General features: G+C 50.4%; 1 protein-coding gene across 2 annotated transcripts; it reads right to left on the reverse strand.

Moving 5' to 3' along the window:
- Window positions 1–7,834: 7,834 nt before the first annotated feature.
- C1QB (complement C1q B chain) lies at window positions 7,835–16,297 on the reverse strand. 2 transcript variants are annotated; one of them, XM_019012402.3, is made up of 4 exons: window positions 16,132–16,297; window positions 15,274–15,426; window positions 9,726–9,929; window positions 7,835–8,555 (listed from the first exon to the last, which is right to left on the reverse strand). In XM_019012402.3, exons 3-4 carry the CDS (start codon window positions 9,910–9,912, stop codon window positions 7,981–7,983), a joined length of 762 nt encoding a protein of 253 aa, XP_018867947.1. In that variant the 5' UTR covers window positions 9,913–9,929; window positions 15,274–15,426; window positions 16,132–16,297; the 3' UTR covers window positions 7,835–7,980. The 2 variants fall into 2 exon arrangements, with proteins under 2 accessions (XP_018867947.1, XP_018867941.1); XM_019012396.3 differs by lacking the exon at window positions 15,274–15,426 and having other exon boundaries at window positions 16,132–16,296.
- Between the last annotated feature and the right edge of the window lie 3,891 nt (window positions 16,298–20,188).

Consider the following 20,188-nt stretch of genomic DNA (forward strand, 5'->3'; position numbering starts at 1 on the left):
GCTCAGGAGTTCGAGACCAGCCTGGTCAACATGGTGAAACCCCGTCTCTACTAAAAATACAAAAATTGGCCAGGTGGGATGGTGCGCGTCTGTAATCCCAGTGACTTGGAAGGCTGAGGCAGATGAATTGCTTGAGCCTGGGAGGCAGAGGTTGCGGTGAGCCAAGATCACACCACTGTACTTCAGCCTGGGAGCCAGAGTGAGACTCTGTCTCAAGAAAAAGAAAGAAAGAAAGAGAGAGAGAAAGAAAGAAAGAAAGAAAAGAAAGAAAGAAAGAAAGAAAGAAAGAAAGAAAGAAAGAAAGAAAGAAAGAAAGAAAAAGAAGGGAGGGAGGGAGGGAGGGAGGAAGGAAGGAAGGAAGGAAGGAAGGAAGGAAGGAAGGAAGGAAAGAAAGGTAGGTCCCTAAAGCCCTGCACACCCTCTGAGCCCTAGTGGGTTTCTCTGGAGGTTCTCGGGCCTCAGTTGTCCATTGGGTCCTTGCCTCTGGACAGTGGTAATGATACCCACATCAGGGGCTGCTGTGAGGATGACATGGGCTGATGTCTGCACAACGGGTACGTTCATGAGGCTCAGTTTGGCTTCTCCCTGCCTGATTTCCTTTCCTTTCCTTCCAGATGCCAAGCCTTCCCCTGGAAATTGTCCCAAGGGCTTAGGAAACATTATTAGTATAGGCCCTATCTTTCCGAGCAGGACATAATTTTGACAGTCCTTCCATCTTACCTTTCTTCATTCCATTTGGCAGCTATTCACTGAGCATATATTATGTATATCTGTCTCCAGGTCCTATACTCTCTGGAGTCGATCAGTCAATTAATTAACTAATATAGCCATGCTTTCATGCATTCATTTGATAAACATGAATCTTCCAGGCTCTCTGGGCTGTGAGATGTCAGTTTTGGCCTCCTTTGTTCCCTCCTGGGTCCTGGCCGTGTTCTGCGTAGCTGAGGATTCTGGATAAGTAAGGTGTAATCGAGGGACTGGACTAATGCTTTCTCACTGGTCGGTGACCTTGTCACCATTCATTACCCTTTTCTTGAGGGCATCACCAAACTCCCCTAGTTCCTAATCAATAGGCTTGGGGTGGGCTCGACACTATCACAAGCTCCCCTGGTGAGTCTGATGCAAGCCCCTCTTTCTGTGGGATAGTCTGAGGCTCAGAGAGGGGTAACAACTTGTCTGAAGTTGCACAGTAAGTCAGGTTCTGAGACCAGCCTAAAACTGGGAGCTCTTTACTTCCCATCCAGGGTGCCTCCTGCTCTGCCAGGTCCCCTCACTGCGGGTGTCCCTCCCTGGGTGGGCTGCTGGGTTTCTCGAACAAACGCCCCCTTTTCTCCTGCATCTAGTCAACAGGGTTGTCTATGAGAATGCCTCCTGGCTATGCACAAAGATAAATGCAGCTTGCAGCTTGCTCTGAAAGGATGGCGTGTGTGTGTGTGTGTGTGTGTGTGTGTGTGTGTGTGTGTGTGTCGGGTAGGGGGGTGGTTTAAGGCAGGGCACCTGGTGCTCCATTGCCAGCAGGAGACCAGAAAGGCGAGGGCATGGAGGAGAAACAGGAGGGAGACCACAATGCTCAGCGTTGGGGAAACGATGATCCACCCTTTGTCCTTTCCTCTGCCTGACCTTGAACTCCCGCATCCTCACCATCAGAACATCATCACAGTGAGCACGATAGCAACAATACGGGTAACATGTTAATTACAGAGCACTTGCTGTCTACCAGCTCCTAGGCTAACCGGTGCCTATGGATGACGGAATTCAACTTCATAACAAATCAAAATGCTGAAACACCGGTTCTAACCCTGGCTACCTAAAGCGTGGTCCCAGCTCAGCAGCATCAATGTCTCCCAGCAACTTATTAGAAAAGCAAATTATCAGTCCTCTATCCCAGACCTACTGAATTTGAATCTGCATTTTGACAAGACCCCAGGTGATTTCTGTGTACATGAAAATTTGGGGAACGCTTGCACCACCATAGCATCCTGATTCTAAACAACCCATCACCATAATGACAGCTGCTACTTGTGGGGAACTTTCTGTGTGCCAGGGGCTTTGCACACAGAATCCCATTTAATCCTCATCAGCTTTCTGGAATAGGTCTGATTATCACCCCCATGTGACAGATGAAGAAACTGTGACCCAGAGAGGTTAAGTAATTAGCTTGAGAACACACAGCTTGTAAGTGGTAGAGGTGAGATTTGAACCCAGCCTCTCCAAGCCCCCTAGGCTTTTCTTCTTCGCTGCATTTCTCATCTTTTGTAGGTGCTGACAGACAAAAAGTCTTCTTCCCATTTTCTCTCCCCATGTAGCCACTGGATTCCTGGGGGAAGAGGCTGTGTCTACTGCTATTCAAGCTTTCATGTTCATTAGCCCAGCCCCTGGCTGGAGGTGGAGGGCCACCTTGAAATCAATGCAGGGTATTTGAGAGAAGTGCAGATTCCCAGGCCCCTCCAGATATTGTCTAATCTGATGGAAACAGAACCATCAGCACCTCTGGGATGGTAACTGCATGCTAGCAAGTTTCCAGGGGATCTCATTGCCCAGTAAAATAGGAGACCCAGTGCCTCAGATTGCACAGAGATTGCAATGCTCATTTTACTGTTAAAGGCAGTGAGACCCAGAGAGCTTTTCTGCCAGTGTCCCAAGGTTGGGATCTGGCAGATGAACTTACAGGAAGGAGTACTGACTTGGGAGTCAGGCAGTGCTGGGCTCAACTTCCTGCTCCTCTTTTCCAAAGTTAGAGCCATATTTGGGACTAGAGCAGGTTGGCAAACTATAACCCATAGGCTAAATTCGGCCCACAGCCTGTTGTGTGCAGCCTGCTAGCTAAGAATGGTTTTTACATTTTTAAATGGTTGAAAAAAAAACAAAAGGAAAATATTTTGTGACACAAGAATATTATGTAAAATTCAAATTTTAGTGTTCATAAAGATGTATTGGAACATAGCCATGCTCACTTATTTATATATTGCTCATGGCTGTTTTCATGTTACAAAAAGAGGGCTGAATACTTGCAACAGATGCTGTATGGCCTGCAAGGCCTAAAATATTTCCTGGTTGCTTACAGAAATAGGAGGCAACCCCTGGTCTAGAGCAGTAATTCCCAAGCTTGGCTGCATCAGAATCACCTGGGCAGGTGACTGCTGGGCTCCTCCCTCCGATTTTCTGATTCAGCCAGACTGAGATGGGGCCAGAGAATTTGCATTTCTGACAAGTTTCCAGGCAATGCTGATGCTGGGACCCCATGTTGAGGACGCTGGTTTAGAAGGAACCTGGGTCTTCAAAGCTGACCTCAGCACCGCCCTGGAAGTTCGTAGCCCACCCAGAGAGTGGGAAGGCCTGGGGGAGAAGAGAGCACGGAGGGAGGAGTTTCCACGGTCCCGCGTAACCACCGGTCCCTTTTCCAAGCAGTCCTTGTCTTGGTGTCTGCTTCCCCCTGGTGGCAGCAAGCCTGGAACAGGCCTGGCATGTTCAGCCTTGACAGCCCATCCCTCCATTTGGAAACACATTTCAAAGCCTTCAAAAGTGCATATCCTTTCACCTGGGGAGTCCACTTCTAGGGGTCTAATCCAAGAAAAGAATCAAGGATCTGCGCCAGGAAATCACAGGTGCATTGTTTATTTGTATGGGGGTAAAACAGGAGACCAGGGCAGTCACTTGATGGGAGCCACACAGCTAGTGAGAAGCCCAGGCAGGGTTCGGACTCAGGTCTAAGTCAAGAGCTAGTGCCCGCAACTGCCACCTGCACCACCCTTTGGGGATCCTTCTGTCTGCAGTGACAGAGCAGCAGCTCCAGAACTGACTTGCCGGGCGTTGAACCTGGTTCTGTTACTTAACTAATTGCAGAATTTCGGGCAAGTCATTGAACTGCTCTGCCTCCGTGTTCCCACCTGTAAGAGGGGAACATGATTGTAAAGGTTACACAGGTTAACATGAAGTACATAGAACCGTGCATGGTGTGAGCTGTTGTTACCATTGTTTATTAAGCCCCCACCTTCCTGCTTCTTTGCCCTTTCCTCTCCTTTTCTCTCTTAACTGACTTAAAGCATTGTGGGTCACTGGAAGGGGCGTGTTGGTCAGGATCAACAGGGGGTGAAGCCAGGACTCAGCACTGTAGTCAGAAGGTGACATATTTAACAGAGCCTGCCAGTGCTGTTCTGAGAACTGCCCCCACCCATTGGGCTCCCTGTACCTCAGTTTCCATATCTGTGAAATGGTCATAGCAATAGTACCTGCCCACCACGGATTAAACGAGATAAGACTTATGAAGTACAAAGCCTAAAACAAAGGAGGGGTTGCCTGTAGTCTGGCCACAGTGCACAGGCCTTCAACACATGGATTAAATAGACCTGGATCGAAATCCCGAATCCTCTGCGTGATATGGGCAAATAACATCCCTCCCCGAGTCTCAATATTCTTATCTACAGAATGGGAGCAATATAATGAGGGCAGTGGTTCTCAACAGGTCGTCTCCAAAACAGAAGCAACAGGCCGGGCGAGGTGGTTCATGTCTGTAATTCCAGCACTTTGGGAGATCGAGGCAGGAGGAATACTTGAGCCCAGGAGTTTGAGACCAGCCTGGGCAATATGGCAAGACCCCATCTCTATTTAAAAAAAAAACAAACAAATCCAGAAGCAACAGCACCCTATGGGAACTGTTAGAAAATGCAAATTCTAGTAAGCCCTTCTTGTGACTGTGATGCTTGCTGAAGTTTGAGAAGCACTGGATTAGAATGATCTACTCCTCAGCTGATTGGGCGAGGAGTATCCTGATTCCAAGCAGGAGCAATTGCATCTCTCTCCTGGGAACTGGGGATTGGATATGTTAGACTCTGTGTCACTTCTGTGAAAGACGGGGGCTAACTTGGGGGTCCAGACGTCATTTGGGGGCATCCACTTGCCTTCACAGTTGAGAGGGCAGTTCTGCAGAGAAGAGAGGTCTCAGAGTAATATCCCAGTCCGGGTCTGGGGGGCACCCAGGTCTCGACCCTGTCTCCACTGAGACTGAGCAGCTCTTCTGCTCCTGGGTTCTTCTGATTACTCCCTTTTTTCTCCCAAGTTGGTTTGAAGGGGCTTCTGTCACTTGCAAGTAAAAGGGCTCTGGCATGTTGAGGGATGGGGGTCGGGATCAAGGCGGTGCATGAGGGTCAAGGGTCATAAGCCTGAAGAGAACCACTTCCCTTCCTTTCCCTGCCCAAGTGCTAGCCCAGGAAGAATATTTGAGTCCCACTCCCTCTGAGAACAGGACCAAGGGGAAAAGGAAGGTGTCTGGGCAGTGATAAAACAGGTGAGCTACCAGGACTCATCTCAGATCACCTCTGGGTTCCCACACTGTTCTTGGTCCAGGTTCTTGTAATGAAACCTCACCCATCTCCCCAGAGAGCTGTAGGAGCAACCCTATCCCGACTGGTTGGAAAAGAGCCATGATAAAGGTGAAGGCTGAGTGCAGTGGCTCACATCCATAATCCCAGCACCTTGGGAGGCTGAGGCGGGTGGATTGCTTGAGCCCAGGAGTTCGAGACCAGCCTGGGCAAGATGGTGAAACCCCATCTCTACAAAAAAATGCAAAAATTAGCTGGGTGTGGTGGTGCACACTTGTAGTCCCAGCTACTTGAGAGGCTGAAGTGGGAGGATTGCTTGGGCCGTGGAGATCGAGGCTGCAGTGAGCCATGATTACGCCACTGCACTCCAGCCTGGGCAATAGAGCAAGACCCTGCCTCAAAAATAAATATAAATAAATAAATGTGAAGAGTCGAGATGCATGCACGTCTGTGTAGAGCAAGGGATGTTGGACTATGATGGTCATGGCTAGACACACAGTCAGAGCCTGGATTTCTGGCAGGTCTGGAAGCTCCTGGGAGGGCCCGACAAGGGCACTGTTATGAGTGTCCTGACTGGGGGGGTCTGGTGGAGGACGGGGGCAGGGTCAGGGTTTATGGGTCAGGGGTCAGAGGAGGGTTGGTCTTGCAGAAGAGCCAGGCGGCCTGACAGCAGCTCCCGAGACAAGCAGGCAGGAGTGTGGAGCTCTGACTTCTCAGACAAGCCCGGCTCTGCCTGGGTCTGTGCAGCAAGATGGGGTGCTCTGCGCATGCTCGACACCAGCAGCCAGCTCTGCTTCTGGGTGCAGTGTAGCCTAGCAAGGATGGACCCAACTGCAGAGGCTCGAGAATGTGAACTCCTGAGGTCAGATGGGTTCAGGTGAGAGGTCATGGGGCTGCAGAGGGGGGTTGCTGCAGAAGGGGTTCCAACAGATGTGGATGGCAAGGAGGTGATGAAATCTGAGGCAAACAAAAGCAGGCTCCAAACCTGGCTGTGTAGCTGTCAGCTCTGTGACCCTGGACAAATTGCTTGCCCTCTCTGAGTTTTATATTTTTTGTCATGTAGCCACATGAGGATGATACTATGTTCCTCCTAGGGGTTGTGGTTGGGAATTAAATGAGCTGATGTGCACAAAACACTAGATACACAGTAATTCAATTGTGGTGTGACCATTACTATCATAACTATTAGTATTAGAGTCAAAGGCCAGGCAGTTTGCATTGAAAGGGTTGAGCAGCAGAAATAAGGGCCAGCTCCTGGAGCAAAGATTCTAGGTCTCGGTTGGATAGTCTGGGGTTAGGGCAGGTCATCAAGGCCAGGCCCCAGGCCCAGGAGATAGGGCAGAAGCTGCACCCAATGAATGGAATCCTGAGAGACGGGCCAGCCAAACAGGAGGCTGGACTGGTTGACACAGGTGGGACTATCTTAAATCCCTCCCATCTCAGGTCAGGATTGGTTGAGGGTCTTGATGCTGGGGCTAGTAGGAGAGGCTGAGGAGAGCAGGTGCAGAGCTGGGCGGGACTCTGGAGTCCTAGTCTTGTGGTCTCAGCCAATCAGGCAATAAATCTTTACTGAGTGGCTGCTGTCCATCATGGGTTCTGTGCTGGCTCAGAGATGAGCAGGGTGCAGAGCTACAGCCTAGCTGGGGAGACAGGGTGAGGAGCCAAATGCTGGCTGTGCACGCTCTGGGGTAGAGGAGGCCAGAGGAGTGAGCGTGCGAGAGCTAGGGTGTTCCTGCTTCAGGGAGGAGGTGTGGCTTGAATGAGGATGGGTAGATAGGCAGAGTGGAAGGCTTCTAGGTAGGGGAACAGTGTGAGGAAGGGCACTGAGGTGGGCTTGTTTAGAAGACAGAAAGGCCCAGTAGAGTGAGGCTGGAAGGCCAAGTTCATGGGCTGGGACTGTATCTGGTGGGCAGTGGGGAGCCACTGAAGGTTTTTGAGCAGGGGAGTGACATTTACTCTAACTGGATGGCTGAGTTTGTGCTAGGCTGGGAAGATACTGGGAGGAAGGGCATGTGGGGAGAATAAAAAAGGGAAAGGTTCCTGCTCCAAGGTCCGTTAAAGCCTTGGAGGAGGACCCCTTGATCCTTGGTAGGGGTAACAGGAAGGGACAAGCACAGAACCCCTTTAGGGGCTGGCCTAGACATGTTGCCTTTAAAAAAGGTCTCAGGCCATCAGTGGGCAGGCCTGCCCTTGAATCCCAGCCCTGCTGTGAGATTGTGGACAATCCCTTCATCCCTTCTGATCCTCAGTTGGCTCTTCTGTAAGCTGGGCACGATGCGCCCTCTCCCAGGAGGAGTGTGAGGATTAATGAGAGAATCAGGAAAAGGTGTAGGCTACCACTGGGAGCATAGTTGGTGCTGGACCCCCACCTCCCACTGTGTGGCTGGCACAGAGCAGCACACGGACAGAGATTTCATTCATTCATGGTTCATTCATTCATGTAACCAACACTTCTGAGCATGGCACTTCTGGTGTGCCAGGTGCTGGGACACAGAGTTGAATGAGACCACTGTCCCTTGGCCTTGAAGAGTTTATTTACTCATTCACTCAGCAGCATTCACCAAGCCCTACTGTGTGCATTGGCTGGGCAAGGGGTGGTGTCGGGGGTAGACTGAGCGTTGCTGGCAGGGGGAGCCGGGGTGGATGTGAAGCAGCCCACAGGTCAGACCTCCACATCTGGAAAGAGCAGGAACCCGGAAAAGATGCTGTTGGCACCCTCCATGCCCAGTAGTGAGTTCTTGTCGGTGGCCTGCAGGAAGACGTTCTCCCCCTGCTCCAGCTTGAGGACCATGCCACCGGTGGTGACCTGGAAGGTGTTGTAGGCATAGTCACAGAAGGTGACCACCTTCTGTGCACGCTCCCGGCCACGCATGAGGTTCACGCACAGGTTCCCTCGAGAGCTGGCGTGGTAGGTGAAGTAGTAGAGGCCGGGCACCTTGCAGGTGAACTTGCCACTGCGGGGCTCATAATTGTTGTTCATGTTGGTGATCACGTGGTCGAAGCGGATGGTCTGGTCCCGGCGCAGGGGGACGTTGATGGTTCTTGTGGCAGAGAAGGCGATTTTCTGGGTGGCCTTGTAGTCTCCCGATTCACCTTTGGGGCCTGGGGCTCCAGGGGCCCCTGGGCCACCTTTAGGGCCCATGGGGCCCTTGGGGCCGACTTTTCCTGGATTCCCAGGAATCCCTGGGTCTCCCTTCTCTCCGAACTCACCATGGTCTCCAGCCAGCCCTGGAAGCCCTGGAAAAGCAGAGACCAAAGAAGTGAGATCACTGAGACCAAAAGAAGGAGGCCTGCGCTGGAACCTTGGGCAGGGTCCTGCCTCTCTCTGAGCCTCAGTCTCCCATCTGTAAAACAAAGGAGGCAGTGTCAGGCAGGGGCTCTGGGTCTCCCTCCAGCCCAGCTTCCTGAGTCCGTGATATGCTTGACCTTCTTGGGGGCTGCTGCTCATGGGGAGGGGAATGGCTCCTTGCTGAGGAAGGTGCTAGGCCGGCCCTCCTCCCCAGCTTGTGTGGGGGTCCTTCTTCAGGCTAGAGCAGGGATAATGAGTGCTGTCCCCCTCTATCCCTCACCCCTGGCAGACATCCCTAATCAACCATGGCCTTCACTCTTGCTGCTCTTGGAAATGGACTTTAGACTCCTTCTCACTCCACCCCCCAAGCAGCCACTACCCCTTGGTTTGGCACAACACAAGATAAGACCGATTTTCCAGTAGAGTGGCAGAGAATAGGGCCTGAGAAGATGGGATCTGGGGACAGAGAGATGTGCTTTGCGTGTCACATCTGCCATTAGTAGTGGTGTCGCCTTGACTGAGTCACATTTCCTGAGGCTCAGCCTCCTCATCTGTCAAATGGGGATGAAGATATTTTGTGGGATTGTAAGGATTAGATGAGATTATGTGAGGAGAGTGACTGGCACAGAGAGTTGCTCTATAACTGTAGGTTAAATGAATGAATAAACCAAATTTTACAGAGGGGTTTTCAAAGCTGGGAGTCTCATTTGAACCCCATGACAACCCCACAAAAGTACCATTGCCCCCATCTTACAGGTGAGGAAATAGCAATTCAGAGAGAAGTCATTTGCCCAGGAGGTAAGTTTAAACACAGGACTCTGTGGCCACAGCGGCACTTCCTCTCCACCTGAATTTAATGGTAAGAGATCCGTGGTCTGGTCTTAGCCTCAACATTTACTGGGCTACCTTGAGTAAGTCAGTAGACTTTCTAGATGCTAGTTTTCCTCTCTGTAAAATGGGAATCAGAATTCCCTCCTTGCAAAGTTACTGCAAGGGTTCAGCAAGCTGCTGGATTTGCCAGTGCTTTTGCAGTCTCAAAGATAGGCGACTGTGACTTGGGAGGCAGGAGATGGGAAATTTGGTCAGTATTACCAGTGTGCTGCTAAATCCCATGGTACCTTTCTCTCCTTTTATCCCTGGGGTCCCAGGTTGGCCATCGGGGCCAGGTGTCCCAGGGATACCCGGGATGCCAGGGATGGCTGGGGGCCTGGTGCAGCTGAGCTGGGCCCGGGAGATATCGATTAGGCCCAGGAGCAGGAGCAACATCAGTACTGGGATGCTGCCCCATGGGATCTTCATCATCATACCGTGTCAGACGCCTCCTGTGGAGGAGAAGACAATGTGAGAGGTTACCACCGTGGTGATCCTATCATCCATCCATCCATCCATCCATCCATCCATCCATCCATCCATCTCTCTATCCCTCCATCTGCATCCGTCCATCCATCTCTCTATCCCTCCATCCCTGCATCCATCCATCCATCTCTCTATCCCTCCATTCCTGCATCCATCCATCCATCCATCCATCCATCCATCCACCTCTCTATCCCTCTATCTTCATCATCCATTCATCCATCCATCCATCTCTCTATCCTCCGTTCCTGCATCCATCCCTCCATCCCCCTGTATCCATCCATCCATCCATCCATCCATCCATCCATCCATCCATCCATCTCTCTATCCCTCTATCTGCATCCATCCATTCATCCATCCATCCATCTATCTCTCTATCCTCCATCCCTGCATCCATCCCTCCATCCCCCTGTCCATCCATCCATCCATCCATCCATCCCTCCCTCTATCCCTCCATCTGCATCCATCCATCCATCCATCCATCCATCCATCCATCCATCCATCTGTCTCTCTATCCCTCCATCCCTGCATCCATCCATCCATCCTCCTGTCCATCCATCCATCCATCCATCTCTCTACCCCTCCATCCCTGCATCCATCCATCCATCCATCCCTCCATCCTGCTGTCCATCCATCCAACCCTCCATCCTTCCATCCCTGCATCCCTCTGTCCATCTGTCCATCCATCCACCCTCCATCCATCCATCCATCCCTCTGTCCATCTATCCATCCATCCATTCATCCATCCATCCCTCTATTCCTCCATCTGTCCCTCCATCCATCCATTCCTCCATCCATATGTTCACTGATTGTCCCCTATCTACCAGACCCTGTGCAAGGTGCTGGGGATTCAGTGAAGGACAAGACGGATACAGTCCCTGCCCTCATGGACTTGTGCCCCTAATGGGGACAGATATAAACAGGTAGATATAAATGGGTCAGCATAAAGTAAATAGAAATAGTGATAGACCGTGATTGGTGCTCTGAAAGAAACAGAAGGATGCTGGGAGGCAGAGTAACTGGGCTGGAGGTGGGAGGTGGCAGGTTTTGTGAGGGAAGTCCTCCCACCAGGAAAGTCTTCTCCAAGGGGAAGCCACTCTTGGAAGTGATGATTAGGCTGAGACCTGAAGGTCCAGAAAAGGTGGGGGCAAGAATGTTCCAGGAGGACAGAGAGTATGGAGAAGGCCCAGAGGCAGGACAGAGGTTAGGATGTTGAGGATCAGCAGGAGGCCAGTATGGCAGAGGGGAGCAAGGGTTCAAGTGACAGGAAGCAAGACTGGAGAGGCAACTAAGCTACTATGAGTTTGGGGTTTTATTCCCCCAAAGCTCTTATTCAGTGGAGCTTCTGAATTCAGGGTATGATGCTGCTTATGAACGGGCCACCTTGCATGCTTAGAGCATCCCTGCATCTACTGTGATTCCTACACCAAAGGGGACACTGAGGCTCAGGGAGGCCAAGTCACTTGCTCAGAGTCATACAGGAAGGAATGAAGCCGATGTCCCTGCCAGCATACCAGGCTGTTTCTGCTGGTAGAATATTCTCAGAGCTGTGACTCTGGGAAGAGGGCAGTGATGGCCCCTTTTTAATCCCAAAGAACTAGGAAGAAGCTGGTGGGCTGTCTCAAACTGGTCAGCATGGCCAGTGTTCCATGCCATTAGCTCTCAGGACAAAGTGGCCTTTAAGTTCATCTAGTTTAACCCTCAGCCTATATATTTTTAACTGAGGCAACATTCCTACAACATAAAATTAACCAATTTAAAGCAAGCATTTTAGTGGTATTGAATACATTCACAGTCTTGGGCAACCCTCACTTCTATCTAGTTCCAAGACTTTTCATCACCCCAAAATAAAACTCTACGCCCGTTAAGCAGTTTCTTCTCAATCCTCCTCCCCCCAGCCCCTGACAACCATGAATCTGCTTTCTGTCCCTATGGATTTACCTATTCCTATTATTTCATATAAATGGAATTATACAACGTGTGACCTTTTGTGTCTGACTCATTTCATTTAGGGTAATGTTTTCAAGGTTCATCCATGTTTCTATGTTGTAGCATGTATCAGTACTTCATTCCTTTTTATAACTGAGTAATACTCCATTGTATGGATACATGTGATATTGCAAAGTATATATTTGGTCTTCTACCTCTTTCCTGGCAGACAACTCCTAAAATCCTTAGAATTTCCAAAGTGAGGTATTTTTGTATGCTAATAATTGATTGATGGCTGTCAGCCCCTAGGTAGCTTCAGGATGGGGCTCGTCACCAGGAAGACCAAGGCAGGCTTGGAGGGTCTACTCTCAGCCCCACCCCCCCAACCTCTGGGGAGGGGAGTGGGGCTGAAGGTTAAATTGATTACCAATGGTCAATGGCTTAATCAATCGTGCCTACATAATAAAGCCTCCATAAAAATCCCGAAGAACTAGGTTTAGAGAGCTTCCAAATAGCTGAACACGAGGAGGTTCCTCGGGGGCAGCGTGCCCAGGGACCTGGGCATGACAGTGGCATGCCTCTTCCCTCATACCTCACCCTGAGCATCTCCTCATCTGTATCCTTTACAGTATTCTTTATAATAAACTGGTAAATGTGTTTCCCCGACTTCTGTGGGCCACTCTAGCAAAGAAACCAAACCCAAGGAGGGGGTTGTGAGAACCCCAACTTGAAGCTGATTGGTCAGAAGTTCTGGGGGCCTGGACTTGCAAATGGTGTCTGAGGGGGAGCAGTCCTGTGGGACTGAGCTCTCAGCCTGTGGGATCTGATGCTATTCCTAGACAGTGTCAAAACTGAGTGGAAAGACACCCAGCAGATTTGATTGCTTGCTTGGTGTGTGGGGAGAAACCCCCCACATTTGGTCACAGAAGTCTTCTGTGTTGATTGTTGTGGTGTGAGAGCAGAGGAAAATACCATTTGTGTCTTCCCACTTACAGACCTTCCACTTACACACTACAATTTGGTTTTGGGGTTTTTGGTTTTTTTGAGATGGGGTCTCACTCTGTTGCCCAGGCTGGTCTCGAACTCTGGAGCTCAAGCCATCCTCCTGCCTCAGCCTCCTGAGTAGCTGGGATTACAGGCACGCACCATCTCGCTTGGCTATTTGTTTATCCACTCATCATTGGTGGACATTTGGGAAGTTTCCACCTTTTGGCTATTGTGAAGAGTGCTGCTATGAACATTTGTGAACAAGGATTTGAGTATCTGTTTTTAATTCTTTGGGGTTTATACCTAGGAGAGGAATTACTGCTTATGGCAATTCCATGTTTAAGTTCCTGAGGACCCTTCAGCCTATTCTTGTTTCCTCAATGACACCTCTGCCAGGGTCCCCCGTGTGGTGCCTCATCACACTCCCCTGCTGCACAAACGTTGTGTTCACTCAGCCCTAAGAACTAATCACAACGCTAGCTGCACATCACATTATTTCCTTGGAAGAGTCAAGCTGAACTTTCTCAGCAGAGTGTGAGGAAATGACATCTCTGCCAAGGGCTCTTCCATCCATGGTTTGCACTGTTTCAGTGATGGGCAGCTCATTACCTCTCGAGGCAGCCCATTCCACCTTTGCCCAGATCCAAAATTTTTTTCTTCATTCGAAGCTTGGGTCAAAGCCTTCTTCCTCCAGGAAATCTTTCCTCAGAGGCTGAACTGTATCCTCTCTTAAAATGGGGGAGCAGAGTGGTCTCTGCGTACTTCCCAGAGTGGCCACAGGGACCCAGGTGAGACCATGGATGGGAAAGAGTCACAAAGCCCTGAGCCCCAAGCTCTCGTTGGGACTTGTGGCTGCTACTGCTATTGCTGCTGTTCTCTGATCCTCACAACACCCTGGGGAAGTGGGTTGTGATGAATTTCCCATCTTGCAGATGAGGAAACAGGATCGGAACTTAGAAAGCAAGCTACCCAAAAATCACCCATCAAACTATTTAACAGCAGGGTTGTAGCCAAACTCCTACCCTCTCTGCCACATGCTGGCTGTCCCAACCCCAGAGTCTGGCATGTGGAGGGCTCCCTGGGACCAGACAAGGCCTACCGATATTTGGCTCCTATGCTCTGCAAACCAGCCTCAGCCCCTCAGCCTAGTCCTGATAAATTTCTTGCTGAAAGCCCTGAGTTATGACAGACACTGCGCACCAAGGAAAGGAAGCTGTAAAGATGAGTGTGGCCAGGGAATGCTGGTGACAGCTTTAGGTTCTGTCAGGCTCTATGCTCTGAAGACAGGGTGGCTCAGGGGCATGGTCCTGCTTATCCATGAATAAGCATCAGCTCTCACTCTTGCTCTTGCTAAAGGTTTTACAAAATGGCAATTTAACAACTTTAATAAGTTGGGTACGTATAGGCCAGGCTCTGAGCCAGATGGTTTACATGCCATTATCCCATGTAATTTGATATTCAGCCCCTGAGAATGCACTCTTGCTTTCTCATTTTACAGATGAGGAAATGGGATCAGAGAGGGCAAGCACCGTGATAAAAGTCACACAGCTCCTGTGTGGCTGGGAGTCAAACCCACATCCACTGGATCTTAAAACTCAATGTTATGTTAAGAGGCCACTGTACCTGGTGGTAAAAACATAAACTTTGAAGCTAGACAGCCTGATAAAAGGACTAATGCATGGGACACGCCAAGGGTAGTGGTAGGCACATGGTCAGTGTTCAGTGAAAGTGGCTTTTTACCACCACGATGATTGCTGCTCTTGTTAGGCAGCACACATTCACCTGGGCGGGAGCCTGTAGTGTCACAAGGAAAGCAACACTCAGCGTTCACATAAGGTCTCTACTGCTTCTTAGCTAAGGGACTTGGGAAATCACTCCTTCTCTCTGGCCACAGTTTACCCTCCTATAAACTGGGGATAATGCTACTCTCTCCCTCATAGGGTATGTGCGAGGACATGAGTTACAGCTTCCAACAGAGCCTGGCATGTTGGAAATTCTTAATGAATATTAGCTATTTTATTATTATCACTGTCATCCAAGAATTCCTGAGTGGTTGAACAGAAGGGAAGACGGTTGGAGAAGTAAAAAAAGACAATCCCTTTGAAGGACTGGGTTTAGAGGGAGGGGCTCTGTCAGTTGGAGGCAGCCAGGGGTGGCGAGCTGCGACCAGTTGGTGGCGGGAGCGGGTGGGGAGCAGGGTACTGACAGGACTTGGGCTTCCTGGGGAAGCCAGGGGCAGGGGGAGTGGGAAAGTGCTGGTTCTAGCCCATTTCAAAAGCCACCGAGTTTCAGCCTTGGGTTAGGGCTTACAACTCATCTGGTTTAACTGCCTCCTGCCTGTGCCAGCCCATCAGCATTGCCTGCCCGGTTTCTCCTGTCCTCCCCCCAGGCTCTGACCTTTCCATCTCCTTCGGTCCAGCAGTCCCTTTCCGCAACGTGGAGTCAGGCCCACTTGACTTTAAAGCCCCATCTGCTACCGGCTGCATAACCTCAGGCAAGTGCCTTAACCTCTCTGAGCCTCTTGGCAATGCTGATTTCAACCTGACAGGGCTGCCAGAAGGATGACAGGAGAAGGCGCTTAGAAGAAATAAGGTCCCCCCTGCCCCGTGCAGTGCCACATCCCACTCCCCCGCTGCACAAACATTGCGCTCACTCAGTACTAGCTGAGAACTCATCGTAACTCTACCTGCACATCCCCTTATTTCTTTGGAAGAGTCAAGCTGAGCTTTCTCAGCAGAGTATGAGGAAATAAGCAAGGTGTTGGGGAAATGCTGGGCCGGGCAGGAGCGACTGGCTTATAATCCCACTCCTGCCTCTGGTTTACTGATAAATTTTGAGCCAGGGCATGCACTAAGCTTTTGCAAGCTTGATCTCCTGTAAGGCACAGCAGTGCTGAAAGGTTCTGTTCTCTGTAGGGGGGCCGGGCTGAGAGAGGTTAGGTGACTTGCCCAAGATAACCAATACATAAGATGCAGAGCCAGACTCAGTTCAAGTCTCTGCAATGCCAAAGCTCCTATGTGCCAGGCTCCCGCTTTAGGTGGCCTGCCTATCCGCTAGGCCCTGGGTAGCAGCAGACTCCCCAACTCACCCCAGAGATCTGGGTCCCATAGGTCTGGGATTGGGCCCAGCTACCTGCACTGTTAAACAGCCCAGCTGGCTCCAAGGCAGGTGACGCAAAGCTCACACTTACAGAATCACCACTTTCTGCCATATTGGCCCTGCCAGCCTCCCCCAGGCGCCAAGCCCCGTCCTCACCTGGGAAGCTGGTGTCCTGTGAGGCCACTGGGCTGAGCAGCAGTGGGACCAGGAGCCGAGAGCCTACTGCCCTCGGTCCGAAGCGGAAGTTCCCTTCCCCAGAGGCGGGAAGGGCTTTCCCCTGAAGGTCCCCTCCCATGGCCCAGCAGGCTGGCCCCTTTCCCGTCTCCCCTCACTGTCCCCCCACCCTGCTGCCCTCAGGCAGTTTCAGGTCCTATTTCTGCAACCCACTGGATTTACTGTAAATGAGACGGGTGGGTGGCAAGTTGTTTGGTTCTGCCGACTCAGCAGCTGTGGGGAGAACACGCCGTCCTGGGGGAACATCCACAGCTCACCCTCCCAGGCTCTCTGACCTCGTGATCTTCTTCTACACTGGGCAGGGGTGTTCCTCAGTGAGCATCATGTGGCGGGCCCGCTGCCTGAGTGCTGGCTTAGGGTCAGAGCCTTTGATTCCAATCCCGCCTCTGCCACTTGCCAGTTGACGTGTTGTCAGTCAAGGGAGCCCCAATTTTCTCTGCTATAGGATGGGACCATAATTGTACCTGCTCTACAGATAGAGATCTCACAGGCCACTGGGAGGATAATGGAGGAAATGATGGGGGAGGAAGTGTCTGGGGGTAAACTGTAAAGGGCTGTGCACGTGCTCATTGTTAATATCACTTCATGTCCCAGGCTTCCCCTTTCTGGGCTCATCTCTTCTGTTTCCTTCCCATTCTGTGCCCCTGCTCTTTCCCTGTTCTCAGAAAATAATCTCATAATGAATTTTAAATGTGTTCATTATTTATTGATACCCCTCCCTCTGCTTCCAGCAGGGCTGGACGCTGATGACAATAATAGGCCCAGGCAGGGGCCTGTTGCTTCTTCTCGATCCTGGAATCACGCCAAGTTAGGGCCGGAGAGGGGCTGAGGTTACTCGGCCCATCCTCCTCATTTTATATACGAGGAAACTGAGGCCCAGAGGGGAGACCCACCATTTAACGAATATTTAGTGTTTGCTTCCATGTGCACTGAAGAGAGAGCTCTTAGCAAATCAGCCATGGTCCCTGCCCCCATGGGGCCTCCCTTCTACGGGGGGAGACCGGTGTTAAACGCGGAATGGCATGAGGCTTCATTGATCCTGTGATAAATGTCACAGAAAGACGTGACTGCTGGGGCCGATGCCTCATGGAGGTGGCAGATGCAGACCTGGAAGCCGGCATCCCTGGCACTAGGATATCAGTCTCTTCCTGTGGCTGCATCTCAGATGACATGATGACTAGCAAGCACCAGGAGCTGGAGGGCCCTCTTGACATCTGTGCTTGGAGATGGAAATTCACTGGGCTTGTGGATGCAGCTTGGTGGAAATTAAGTGTTAACTGCAATGGGTGAACAGGAGGGAAAGATAAGTTTGATAAAACCAAAAGGTCTCTGAGCTCAGTCATCTATAGTCCCAAAGGGACCCAGGCTAGGGTGAAGAGAAGAAACACTGGATTCCACAAAGGGAGAAACGAGTTAGTAGGTTGCAAGTTGAGGGCTTCTGAGCATTCCCAAAGCCGAGTGGCTCTGGGCCTCTAGTTCTTTTTTTTTTTTTTTTTTCTTGAGATGGAGTCTCAGTCTGTTGCTCAGGCTGGAGTGCAGTGGTGCGACCTCAGCTCACTGGAGCCTCTTCCTCCCTAGTTCAAGCGATTCTCCTGCCTCAGCCTCCCAAGTAGCTGGGACTACAGGTGCATGCCACCAAGCCCAGCTAATTTTTGTATTTTTTTTTAGTAGGTACAGGGTTTCACCATGTTGGCCAGGCTGGTCTGAAACTCCTGACCTCAAGTTGATCTGCCTGCCTCGGCCTCCCAAAGTGCTGGGATTACAGGCGTGAGCCACCATGCCCGGCCTCTGGGCCTCTAATTCTTAGGTGGCTAAGGGCAATGGGAAAAGATGGATGTCAGTTTGGGGTAGAAGCAGTGAGGCTAAGAACAGGAAGCAGCAGAGGTGGGTTAGGAGCACGGACTTCGACAGTTTGAATCCCAGCTCTTCGTCTTGCTAACTATGTGGCCACGGGAATGTTTACTGGCCTCAGTTTCCTCGTGCAGAAATGGGAAGCATGAACGCCTATTTCCTGGGGCTGTTTTGGGGGCCAGCGAGGTCCCCCTGCCATGTCCAGGGCCAGGTGAGTGCCCAGCCCTTGGTGGGCACCCACTGCAAACATGGGAACGGTATTACTTATATGAAGAGAAGATGGAATTCTTGGAACCCAGGAGCAAAGAAGCCATGCCTGGATTAGGAGGAGGCCTGGACTTGGGGATCAGGAGCTGAGGGGTCCCTGGGCCTTGACCGCTAATGGGAGCCAGCTGGTCTCTGTACCCACAAAATTTTGGACTCACATCCCTGATTGAGAGTGGAAAATCCCTGATCCCTGCAAAGAGTGAAAAAAGAAACCTACACCCCTCACCTTCCTGTGGTTGGAAAGGGGTTCCTTGCAGCTTGGGGTGTCTTGTCCTGGCTCCTGCCCCACATCCACCCCTCCTTGCCTGCCCCACTGAAAAACTCTCCCCCGCCTCCCCTCAGCAAGGCAGACACGTTGGCATTTTCAAAGGCTTGCCCCCCTGATGAAGAGAGAACAACAAGGAAACAATTACGGAAAATAAAAATGGCACAAAATTGTCATTTCCAAAGTACAGGTTTCTGATATGACACTGTGACCTACATAAATGGTGTATTGATTTTTTAAACAAAAGAGAAATGAGAAGAAAGACGTATCACTCACGGCTTCGCCCGGCCGACAGCTAAGGGGTTGGTGGAGGAGAGCAGTGGATGCTGTGGCCGTGGCCTTCACGCTGTCCCCGCCAGGGGCACTGGACTCAGTGAACCGTCCAGGTTCTTCCGCCCCTGCCTCCTGCTCTCCCACTGTGTATTTCTGTATGTGTATGTGTGTGCATGTGTATGTGTGTATGTGTATGTATGTGTGTATGCGTCTGTGTGTATATCTGTGTGTACATGTGCATGAGTGTCTATGTGTGTATGTGTGTCTATGTGTGTGTCTGTGAATGTATGTGGATGTGTGGATGTCTATGTGTGTGTGTCATATGTGCGCATGCATATGCATGTGGGTATATGTGCATGTATATGTGTATATGTGTGTTTCTGTGTGTATGCATATATCTAAGTGTTGTGTGGATACTATATGAGTGTATATGTGTGTGTATGTGTATATATGTGTATGTCTGTGTGTATGTGTATACATGTGTGTGTGTGTATATCTGTGTATATAGGTATATTTTTGTATGTGTATATGTGTGGATGTCTGTGCATGTGTCTGTGTATATATGTGTATAAATGTGTGTATGTGTATGCATATATGTGTGTGTCTGTGCATGTGCCTATATATGTATGTGTATATGTGTACATATGTGTGTGTATGCATATATGTGTATGTATGCATATGTGTGTATGTACATGTGTCTTTACATGCATGTGTATATATGTGTATGTGCATATGTGTGTGTGTGCATGTGTGTGTCTTTCTCTCCCTCCTTCCCATCTTACACACTTTTCATGCCCCTGTCATATGCCAGGTATGTATGGAAGGGGCCCTGCCCCCACGATTCTTACAGTCTAAAGGGGAGGCAGACCTGTAAGTGACTAAGTGCACAAAAGCTAGTTGGTGGGCTGTGTGCATCAGATTCCCCTGCAAACCACCAACTCATTTACAGCCTGGGCTTCTCCAGACCTTTATAAAACAGCCTGGAGTTGAGAAATCTGGTTTTGGTTGTTTTATTTTGTTTTAAATAAGTCTTTAGGTTAATTTTATTCACCACCTGATTTGGGAACCTGGGCTCTAAGGAGTCATGAATTTGTGCCCGAATTTGTGGAGGGCACTGTGGGGACCCAAGGGGTAAATTGGAGAAGGCTTCATGGGGGAGGTGATGTTTGTGTTGACTCCTGACAGTTGAGTGAATGAATATCATCCAGGTGGATGGATGATTTGCATGAGTGGGAGGGACTGCATGGGCAAAGGCAGGGAGGTGTGACACAGCCCCTTTCCCAAACAGAGGAGCCAAAGTGAATGGAGGTGGTTGTAGAACTC

This window comes from Gorilla gorilla, chromosome 1, assembly GCF_029281585.2.
Source record: "Gorilla gorilla gorilla isolate KB3781 chromosome 1, NHGRI_mGorGor1-v2.1_pri, whole genome shotgun sequence".
Classification (NCBI taxonomy): domain Eukaryota; kingdom Metazoa; phylum Chordata; class Mammalia; order Primates; family Hominidae; genus Gorilla; species Gorilla gorilla.